The 12,253-nt window shown below is 31.8% G+C and overlaps 1 protein-coding gene across 1 annotated transcript; it reads right to left on the bottom strand.

The window, feature by feature from the left end:
* Positions 1-8,578: 8,578 nt before the first annotated feature.
* On the bottom strand, positions 8,579-9,957 carry LOC7488072 (uncharacterized). Its single transcript, XM_002322731.4, has one exon. The coding sequence runs from the start codon at positions 9,234-9,236 to the stop codon at positions 8,721-8,723; it is 516 nt and encodes a 171-aa protein (XP_002322767.1). The 5' UTR covers positions 9,237-9,957; the 3' UTR covers positions 8,579-8,720.
* Between the last annotated feature and the right edge of the window lie 2,296 nt (positions 9,958-12,253).

The following is a 12,253-nucleotide window of genomic DNA, read 5'->3' as shown; positions in this document are numbered from 1 at the left end:
TGGTCCTAATACAAAGATAATTTTATCCCCAAGTATTTGCGATAGTAAAAACACCGCTCCCATTCGCATGCATCGTTCTCAACTGGACATGCTGTTTTGCTCTAAAACTACAAGCCTACTAAAGATTAAACCTAGACCATACAGCCCATGACCTAAAATGAATAATTTAGGTCATGGGCTGTATGGTCTCGGCTTAATCTACACAATTAGGCTTCCTCTGTATGCTCACTGAAATGTTGCAGGACTCCGTCGAGAGAGCCACCCATTCTAGTTTTTGAGCCTCTTCTTTTCGAGATCTGAAAGCAGTCATATTACTACTGCAAGGCCATGAAACATGGACTTCGAACTTCGATAAAGAAGCTGAATTCTTGTGCAAAGTCTCAAGTGAGCTGAGCACAGCTGGTCCAGGAAAGCTTTTCCATGTCAACATGCACGCACAAACCCCATAAGCAACTTTTGTGCAGATTGCAACAAGCATGGTCTTTGGGCATCGATACAGAAACTTCATGTGCAGCTGTGCATCACATAGTGGCCCAGAAAAGCTTTTTCATTTTTGTCTTTGAAAGTTTAACATTCTTACTGAGTATCAATACTCGTGCTACTCCGGTTACGAGATTATAATAATTTTATAAAAAATAAATAAAATAAATTATAAAATTTATTTTTTAATAAACTTAATATTAAATAATATAATTAAAAAAAATTCAATTACAAAAATTACTAAAATAAATAACTCAAGTCAACCTGAGCTAACTTGTCAAACTCACGATCCAGATCATTAAACTGAGATAACCTAATAGAAAATTTTTTTTAACAAATTATAAAGCTCAATTCCTAATTAATCGATGTTGAAAGATGAAACTGATTAAAAAAAAAATAAAAAAACAAATCGAGTCAAGTCGGATTGAATCGCCAAACCCGTGATTTAAGTTATGAGATGAGAATAACCTCATAGAAAACAAATCGAAACAAATTACAAAACTCAATTTACAATCAACCCATGTTAAATGATGAAATTAAAAAAAAAAGTCAATTAAAAAAAAAAAACTCGAGTCAATCAAGTTAACTTGTTCAACCTCGTAAAAAGTAAATTTAAAAAAATTTATGAATCTGAATCATGATAAACCTAACTTTGAAGGATTTAATTAAAATAAAAAAAATAAAAAAGGAGAAAAAACATTATCCTAATAAATAATATTTTGTGTGAGAGATGCAATAAAATCTAATCATTTTTTTAAGTGTTTTGTTTGTTTGTCAATGTTAATGTTAGTTAATAGGAATATCATTAAGAAATAAGTTGGTATTGCGACGAAGTTAAGTAAAGCAGGAGAGTATAGCTGTATAGGGACGACTCTCACATTATTATTATTTTTTTATTTGGCTGACAACATCCTAGCTTTCGTATATAGCTATCCTGGCGATTGAATTAAATACAAATTATATATATTATAGTTCACAACATTAATAAATAAATAAAACTATATTAAATTATCAAATGTTCAAGAGAAAAACAAAAAAAAACTATAAATTATCATAGCATATTGAAAATCTAAAATATCATTTCAGCCTCAAATCTTGAAAGGAGACACATTTAAAAAGGAATAAATTAATTTCAAGTATATTTCTACAATGCTTGCAAGTGAGAGATGCCAACCTAAATTTGGTGTCCCTAACCGACAATAATCCTCTTTGACTCCTTCACGTTATTCCCAAACTCATCATCATCATCATCATCATCATCATCTTCTTCTTCTTCTTCTTCTTCTTCTTCTTCTTCTTATGAACTCACAACAATGATAATTATTGGTGACAGCAATAGATTTTGATGTTAGTGACGTACGTAGATTAATTTTATTTATTGTGGTGATCTCCACGCATTTTATTAGTGATGCTGGTGTTTGTTTATTTATTTCTTTATTTATATATTGATAGTGATGTTTTTTTTAGATAAGAGAGAGAGATGATCTAGTGTTTTAATTAGAGAGGGAGAAGGATAATTTATTTTCCTAATTTGTTGTTTAACATGTTAATGAATATTAATTATTATTTTTTTGCAATAATTTAAAGTTCTATAACTAAATTTAAAGTGCTAAGTTTTTATTATATTTACTTATTAGATTTTATTGAACTTCAATTGAATTCAATAATTAGGATTGAAACGGGTGCTACCAAAAATAAAAAAACATAGAGAGAGAGATGTTGTCAACTCCAATGATTGACAACTATTGTAAATCAATACAATACCTTGATTCTTAAATCAATAAGATTTAAATTCTACATCGATGAAGGCTTTTTATATTTAAATTTTTACACTCCTGATTAGTTGGTAATTAAAGCTTTAATATCATGTCAAGAAACTATCTTCATAAAAAAAACATAAACTGTTAGATAAAAATTTTATATTAATATCTAACAAACATAAATATTGTTATTTAAAGATTAAAACAACTTTAACTTCTAAGAATAACGATGAATTAGGTATATTACCAATATTAACAAATAACACAAATTATTTCAAGTTAACACGATAACCAACAATATAATTAAAATAAAAAGATAAAGGAATGGAATATGCAAACTTGTTTTTAACGTGGTTAGATAAACATGTATCTATATCTCAAGTATCAAACCATATTTACTAAATATTATTTAGGTATTGTATTCCTTAACTAGTCCAAGTTCAAGAGTACAATAGACACTTGATGAATCCACATCAAACTTTTTATACTACTTGAAGATATTCCCTCTTTAATATTTTTCATTTGGTGAAATTACCTCACAAATACCAAGAGTTTTTATCCGACTCTCAAAACTTACAAGGGTGATTTTGTTATCACAACTAACTCTCTTAATAGAGTGAACAACACAATTGAAAGTTTTAATATCTCTATATCTCACAAGGTGATACTTATAGGATTTGAAGGTGTTTAAATGTAGTGATAATGACATTGAATACTCTTATGCTAGATTATGAAGGTTTAATAGCACAAATTGGAGTATAATCAAAAATTGATGATTTTAAAGTGTTTTTACTCTTAGAATAGCTTGTATATCATATGTGTTTGGAATCCCTTCTTAATTTCTCAATTAGTCAAGCCCCATACATAAGGGAGGAGCCAAGAATTTTTCCTGTCCTAAGCTATTAAATAAATATATAATTTTTTTTTTAAAATCAATTATTAACTTATATACATGAATTTTTGAAGTTAATAGTAAAATTTTAATTCAAATACACTACCCAAAATATTAAAAAATAAATTTGAAAGTATATAAAATTGAAGAGAAAGTAAAAATAAACCCACTATTGAAGTTACATCCTTCGACGTTTTGTGGAATATAATTCATCTATAATCGAATCTGAATCGATATTGTAACAACCCCTCAACTGGGATAAAATAACAATCTCATGTCAACTGGAAAACAAAGTAATTAAATTTTTCCCTCTCTCAATTCCTCCTTCCTTCACTTGATTCTTCCTTAGATTAGTGTTTTATAAGTTAGACTTTGTAAGTTTACAAGGTTATTCTCTCATTTTTTTTTATTTTTTTTCCTTGGATTTTTTTTTTATGTTTTTCCCTTACTTTTCTCTCTTTCTCTCTCGCTTTTTCTTTTCTTTCTTTACCTATTGTGCTTCTGCCCAGTCGACAACATATAAAAGGAAGGAAGAGCTGATTTGTTTTATTTTTTAATGGCAAATAACAATTTTACTCTTAATGAGTCGTTTTGGTTTTATTTGACGGTCTTCTTTTTTTGTTAACACTACCAAGCTCCATTCATCCTAAAATTTTAACCAGATTTTATTCAATATATTTTAAGATCCCTCGTAAAATTTCAGCTTAATCAGATGGTCGGATTGAAAATTACATCCAATAACGTAAAACTGGTAAAATTGTGTTTTTTCATCAAATTTCTGAATTTCTCCAAAAATTCTAAAATTTTAACCCAAGCTAAAGCATCATATTAGAAGGCTCCACGCAAAGTTTTAGAATTTTTGAATAACTCAATCGAGAATTATAAATTTGTTTTACATAAAACTAGTCGAAGAATATTGATAAAATCTTGACCTGGGCTATAGCCCACCCAAGCCTTTACCATGCCTCCGCCCTTACACACACACACGCGCGCGCATATGTATAGCCATTATGATCTCATTGATAGCTCAAACAATTGATCGGTTCAAACTGATCAAGCTAATCGGTCAGCCAGTTCTTGTAAAATTCTCAGGTGTTCATCATTAATGAATAAGCGGTCGACCAGTTCATGCAAAATTTCAATTTTAATAGTTTAACCTTAGTGAATTCTTAGAACCGCTTATCTTATATTATATCATATTATTTAACAAGCCTTTAATGCATGTATAATGAAGTGTGTGAATTTATTTTAATTGTAATATCAAGTAGGATATAAAAACTTACATGAGCATTAAAATAAACACTTAATCTAAGTCTTTACTACACTTTTTTCGTGGATTTCTTGATTGATTTCTTTATGAAATTCATCATGCTTATTGATATGTTTTTTTTATACAATCTTTTTAAAACTTATTCTCAACCAAGTATATCGTTAATTTATTTTTCGTTTTATTTTTATCATCAAAATATATATAAAAATATAAATGTATGACATTAAATGTCAACAAATATTAGTGTCAAAACTCTATTGTCACATCATTTAGCACCAATCTCTCCACAAATCAATTACATCACAATACTCACCATGAGCTACTACAACAACACGCACCTCAAGATACTACAACACCACTCATCTTGATGTAAAAATAACATTTGGTCTATAAATATCTTAAGTCATTAAATAAATAAGATAGTTCTCGGACTCAATATTTTTCATTATAACAATTTATGGAAGTTCAGAATATATGATGATAATATTGGAAGTTCTCAATCCATGAAAATGCTATGGTAATTTGTATTTTTCTCATACCACAAACAAAGAAGTTAATGATGAACAATTTATTTTCTATCTTGGCTAGAGACCCATTCAAAAGTGTTCAATTATACTATGCTCTCATAGCATTTTACTTTAAAGCATCCTTCCATCAAGAATTAATGTGGAAGTGTTTTAATTCACAAAATATAAGGTATGAAGAGCCGAAAGTTGATGGGGGCATTTCAATTTTGCACATAGACAAGAAGAGTGTCAAGTAAATGATAAGAGAAGCTTTTATATATATATATATATATATATATATATATATATATATATATATATATTAAAAAAGGGGGGGATTCTCTTATCAAATAGAAAGGTGCACAAATGGGCCAAAGTGATTATTTTCTTTCTCAATGACTTGTTGGTAGAGGGAAATACAAAAGAAATCTTGACACAAAAATGATGAACCTCACTTTACATGATACGGTATATGGTATAATAGCTCAATGTAATGATACTTGGAATCTGATTTAGACCACCTTTTTAAGTACATGGGATGTTTGTTTTTTCATTAAGGATTAACTTTCGGTCTTCGATCATTCTCTTTTTAGTTTCCCAAGTTTGCTTTGCTTCGACAAATTTGTTAAACAGATAAAGCAATTGAGTGCCAAAGTGATATCTTAAGAATATCTTATGAGCCAATTTGATGGAGATCAGTGATAATATAATCAGCTAGCCTCTGTAATTTCTTCAGATCTACTCCTTTTCATATTCTCGTGTGCCTTTTCACACTAGTGTGAGCCAGCAAATTCAATCAGCATCTCATCTAACGCAGTGTTCTAACCTCTTTTTTTGTGGGAATGTTTTGTTTTTCTTGAGAGATTGCTGCCATGCGAGTGTATAATTTGTGGAATCTTTTACTGGTGCATGTTACAAGAGTGTGCCTTCTTTTTTATACATGACAACTGCAATTTGGCTTGTGGGACAGTAAAAGTGAAACAGCAATACAGGCACACTACTCCTCTCGTTCCCTCTATGATAGTTGGAGGCAACAAGGCCAAAACAGTGCAAGCCTTCACGACAGGTTAAGGGTCTTTGGTCCCAGAAGCAACAAAAAGGACGACTGTGTACACGCCCTACCCATCTGGGGCTTGCAGTTCAGACTCCGAACCACGTGGGATTAGCAAAAATATAGACTGGGACAGTGACATTATAATAGAAGATAGAAGGGACAACTCTAAAGCTAGTAAAAGCATAGAGCAAGTACATATTACTCTGCAATACTTGTGTAGGTTTTTTTTTTTTTAATTATTATGGGTGTTCGGCTAGCTTACGCGCATCTCGATTAATTTCACGGGTCTTGAAATTAACAACCATTTAAACATCCAATAACCCTAAAATTTATGGAACCGGACATCTAGTTCATCTTCATGGAAGGGGAGTTGGAGCTAGACATCATTGTAGAGAGTAAAATCAGGTGTAGCTTGTGACATTCCTCCTTTTCTTAATAAAGACGTGGTGAGCTTGTTCACAAGTCACAGTATCAGTAAATCTTCTTAGCTGTACAAGTTGAATTGCAATTTGCGTGATGGCGTGATCTTACTTTGCATTTGTGGATGTCAAGTAACTAGCCAGTATAGCTTCTTATCGTTGTTTTTTTCTGAAATAAAATCAAATTTCATTGACCCCATGATTAGATAATTGAAAAGAAAGCTCTCATTGTGAAGATCTGCAGGATTTTTAGTTGCCCTTCATATGAACAAAGCATGCACGAGCTTCATTATTATTATCGTTATTATCATTAAAGATGCTCCAGCAGCATGGTTTGCAAAATATTATGATCCAAGGAAAACTTTATTGAAACATTAATGACCCGAGGGTCCCATCCTGATGCAAATGGCCAAAGACTACCTGTTCAGACCTGATCCAGACTCAGGCCTCTCATTATTAAGAAATAGGTGCTTGTCGCTTGCTCTGAGTTAAGTTTATGCAAAGGCATTGTGGTCAAAGAAAAAAAGATCCAGCAGTCAAGAAACCTTCTAATCTTCAGCAGAGTTCACTTCTTATCCAGATAATCATGACAGCATGTAATTGCCTCATAAGAACAATCCTCACATTATGCTATTTCAAGCATCCATTAAACCTTAAGCCTCGAGCTGTGCATCTCATTTCTCAGTTGTCTAAATGTTAACACCATTCCCATGGAAGCTAGCTGTGCGTTGGTTAACACTGTTCAAATTATGTGGAAGAAGGGGCTTATCTCAAGCTTGAGAGCATGACATTATTAATTATATAAATTAAAAAGTCAGAGATCGTAGCAGATACAGCCTCCAATTGATGAATTCTATCTTTTCAGTCTTAGTATCAGCACCATCAAATCTTTAATTCACATGACCTAATTGTAGTGACAAAAATTACTGTACACAAGGCATATTTAACGTGGATTGAAACAGCGAGATTACACCTTTATCCTTAATAAAAAAAAATCAATGAATTGGCCACAGAGGAGGTAAATGGATTTCTTCTGTTTGTTATTTTTGAATTGATTAGGGGCATTATGATCATTTCATATTTTTTTAAGGAAAATAACTTATAAGAGCTTTTTTGAAATTACACTTCTTAAAGAACAGTTAAATTGACACATGTTACCGTTGGATTCAAAATTTTTAGCACTTTATAATTTTTTTTTATTTTCATATTGGTTTTTTTTGTTATTTTTAGGTGAGGTTACTCCATATATATATATAAAATTATTGATGCGTACAATGCACGCGTCAAGATATAAGCCACTTCGCTATCTTCAAAAGACATATGCATCGACTTACATTAGCAATAAAGGTCATTCTTGGTCTTTTTTTATTTGTCTCAGCAGTACCTACCTCTCTAGATGGCACGAGTATAGTAATCCTCGCTGATTGAATTTTATTTTCTTTCCTTCTCGAATTGCACTTTGGCTTAAAAAATTTCACAACAACTATTCAATTTGTTTGCTTTTTATATTGAGGCCTTGTTTTTTTAGTTATAATTTTTTAATTTGAATAAATTACTTTAATTTAAAAATTATTTTCAGTTCATCATCTTTTAATTTTTTTCATCTCTCAAATTTGATTTTTATTTTAATTGTTATTTGAATAAATCATAAAAAGAAGGATCAAACTTGACTCTTTTTTTTTTTTTTCAACATTTACTATTTGATTTATTAGAATTAAACTTTTTAATTTATTTTAATATGGGTTCTATGAAATTATTAGCATCTCATGTCTTGGATTGTAAATTTCAAAAATTAACCTTAATTAACCAGGGTTATCAAGAAAATAATCGGACCCACAATGTAATGCGGATAAAAAAACTAGCATTAATCTATTACAAGTCTCGAAACTTCTCTAATTTTCTCCAGCATCGTCAAGCAATACTTGCCAAAAAAGAAAAAGAAAAAAAAAAGGCCACTGCCAGCAAGCAAGAAAAAAAACATAACTGCTCCTTAATTAAACACAATCTAACATAAGAAATTAAGGTGGTCTCAGACAGGCATTTCAAGGCCATTCCTAAGCGTAAGTAACCAAAACCTTTCAAGCTTCAACACTCTGCAGTCTCCAATTTAGCTGTACAGCACAGCAAAAATCACCCACAACCATACAAACAAACACAAGAAAACAAAAACACTCAAACACAGAAAACAAAAAGGAAGTAAAGGTAAAATAACGATAATAATAATTAAAAAACAAATTAGCAGACAGGTGAAAAGTAAAAACAATAGTAAATAATAAAAAGAGGCAAAGACCAAATCTTGAGCTCTGCTCATGATTTATTTTCTTAAATTTAATTAGCCTTTAGAGTCTAGCGTTGGGTGTCTCTCTTGGAGAACTCCTCTTAGCTGGTAATTCTCTTTGTGAAGGACTTCTCCAGAACCCAGTACCGTAGAAGGTCTCCCACATCTCCTTCTCCAACCTCAGCATAGCTTCCTCCTTCTTCACAGCCTCCTCACCATCGAACTCTCGCAATGAATCCTCAACACGAGCCATTGGATGAATATGTAATTCCGGATCATCGCATGATCCACAGCCATAACCCCTCCCTCGCGGGGGAAAAAGGCCTTTCTTGATCAGTTTTTTCCGTTGTTTTCTTTTCAAAGCACGTCGACATATTCCGGCAGGAATCTTGTAGATAGTGAGAACCAAAAGGTTAACTAATCCACATGGACAACAACAACAAATCGCTGCACACTCTGCTGTTGTCCCCCCCGCTATCTCACCAAAACGCCCGCTGCAGCAGGAGGAACCCGAGGAGTTGGCGTGTCTTAAAAGGGGCCGGCGCTTTATCAATGATGAAGAAGATGCGAATGGCATAATACACTGATTGTTGGAGTTGCGTTTGTCGCTAATGTTAATAATAATGTTTATCAAGAAATGAAGCTGAGACGAAATGCTCTCTTGATTCCAGCCGCAACAATTGATTATAGAAACGCAAGAAAAAAACCAATAATTTTTTAAAAGAGAATCCGATCCAATTAATCCACTCAAGAAGATGAAGAGGATGCCAGAAAAGAAAAGAAAGGAAAAGGCCTCTAGAAAGATGACCCTCTGTAGATATTAGGGAGTAGGAAGCTGGCGTACTGGCTCCATGGGTTTGGATGACACCGCAGAAACTAGAAGCTAGCTAAGAACTGGTAATATATTCGTAAGAGAGAGCGATAAAAAGGGACAAAGAGTCTCAAGTTCAGGCAAGTTTTGCGCTGACTCTGATTTTCGTTTCTGTTCCTTTAGCTTGCAGGGTGTTTTTACTGTTTTTAACGAGGGTTTTGCTTTCTTTGGACAGGACAGTGTACTGGTGTAAAATATGGGACACAAAGATTGAATTAATAGTCGAGGGCGTGAGAGAGAAAGGAGGATGGTTTTTCTTCTTTCCTTTCCTATTTTCTTGGTGGGATATGAGAGGTGTTGAACTCAGAGGGACGATGACTCACTGATGAGCTGTGGAGGTTTTTATGTATTTAATTACAGGGGGAAAAGGGCTCTTTTTAGGACAAGGGATTGATAGCACATAGAGCTGAAAGAGGTTTTGGAAGGGGAGTCAACATGTCAGAATATGTGTAGAGGTAGTTATTCCACTAATTTCACCGAAAGTTTCTTTTTTAATTCACTTTTTATAAAAAAATTCAACTCATTTATTTAATATATGAGAGTCTTGTTGATTCAAAGTATAGTTTTTAAACCGGCCCGGTTCAAGGTCAGGGTTTCGGGTTTTGACTGGGTCACCGGGTCGTCCAGATCAATTTCTATTTTAAAAAAATCAAAACGACATCATTTTAATTAAAAAAAACAAAAGTCAACGGGTTGCAACCAAATTTTTAACCGAGTTTCGCCAGGTCAGCCGGGTCATGACTTTTTCTATTTTTTCTTCAACCCGACCTGTTTCAATCCCAGGTTGGCTGGGTCCCGGCTCGACCCGCCGGATCGAGCCGGGTTTCGAAACTATACTTCAAATTATGAGATTTTTTGGAAAATGAATTAGGAAACAGCGAGCATTATTTTACTTTTATTTTAGATAACTAACTTCCCTTTCATGCTCTCCGGCATTATAGAGAAGCACAAGGAGTCTCAATTTGTGCTTTATAAGCTATTATTAGTGGCTAATTAATTCTGTGTGTTGCATATTTATGAGTCTCGTGCACGTGCTCCTCCAAGTCGAAATAATTATCTTGGAGTGCTATAAAGTTATATTTCAGATAATATTTGCATTTATTTTTCAATTTTAAATTTGAATTCAAGGTAAGTAAAACTCATTTTGACTGGTAAGTAAATCCAAGCGGTGAAAAAACGAGCTCTAATGCATGAAAATAAGTCCAAACTTAAAAAAACCATAAATTAATTAAACTGAAAAAACAAAAAGAACTGAACCATAAAAAAACAAATAAATCAATTAAAATATTTTTAAAAAATTCCGGTTCGATACGGTTTTATAAATCTGAAATAAAAAAACCGAATCGAATCGGTTTAGTTAAGAAATAAACCAAACCGAACCGGAAAAAACTCATTAGAAAGTTCAAAAAAGCCCAAAAAACAATATCATTTTCAGTTTTTAATAAAAAAATAACCAAACCGAACTGAATCGAACCGAACCGAAATCGGTCGATTGGAACCGGTTTTGATTTTTAATTTAAAATAATTAAACCGAATCGAATCGAAACTAGTCGGTTAAAATCAATTTCAGTTTTTTTATATATTTTATAAAATTTTAGTTCGATTATTTAAAACTGAATCTAACAAATAAATAAACACTCTTATTTACTATCTAGCTAGCTATCCGCGTCATAGATCTCAAAAGATCGGCATCACCAATAAAAAGGCAAGCGAGCCTTCCGACATTTCATCAACTACTCTTGTATTTTACTGCGTTGTTTATTTGTTGGAGGAATACACTGCGTGTTCAGAAAATCTTATGGTAAGTAACTAGTGATAATTCAGTAATAACCTATTAATTACTCTGTATATCAACTTTAAGGAAATAAACAAAAATAAAAAGAAAAAAAATTAAATCTATAACCCATCAACTATATTCAAATCTAACGATATTCAAATTCAACTTTCATGAGCAAGTTTTGCAAATCGTGCATGCAAGAAGTTGCCCTTGGCAAGATTTAATGGGCATTGCACACTAGTCGTAACTATCGCATGTGTATGGTTTTGTGATAATTATCTTTTCAAATTATCAAGATAGATATGTATAAAAAAACAAGAAATTATTATCTATTTTCAGTATAAAAAAAAAATCACCATTTAATATTATAGTTACTAGAAAATCTAATAATCTGTGAGAGCTGGATAAGGGAATTGATTATGTAAGGGAAAAATACATCACCCCTGATGCACCCTATCTATGATAAGGTACTTTGTTGTTTGTTCTAAGTCGTGTTTCTATTCATTAATCTTTTCAAGGTTTGAGAAAAATCCTTCTCGGTAATGAGATCCTTATCTCATCAAGTTAAAACATAATCATTCTAAAGTCCAGAAAAATCTATCTAAAGTTTAAGAAAATTCTTTCTCAGTAAGGAGATTATTATCTTATCATGTTAAATCCTAATGAAATTTTGGCTAAATTCTAATGGATAATCGCAAACTTATTGTGATACCTATTAACTCATTTTTTTTGTATTTTTTAAGTATGATGAAGATGCAATTTTTATTTTTTTATATAAAAAATGCATGAAAATTTGAAAATTTAGCAGTATGCATACCAAATAAAATATATTTCTTGTATTGTTGGAATGAGGAAATGTTTTAGAATTTTTTTTTTGGAATTTTCTGAAAATTTGGGCGAAAATAGGGTATTATTAATACCGGGTTAATATCTTACAGTATAAGTC

The sequence above is a fragment of the Populus trichocarpa genome, chromosome 16, assembly GCF_000002775.5.
Source record: "Populus trichocarpa isolate Nisqually-1 chromosome 16, P.trichocarpa_v4.1, whole genome shotgun sequence".
In the NCBI taxonomy this organism is placed as follows: domain Eukaryota; kingdom Viridiplantae; phylum Streptophyta; class Magnoliopsida; order Malpighiales; family Salicaceae; genus Populus; species Populus trichocarpa.
This window is presented reverse-complemented; position numbering and strand designations above follow the sequence as displayed.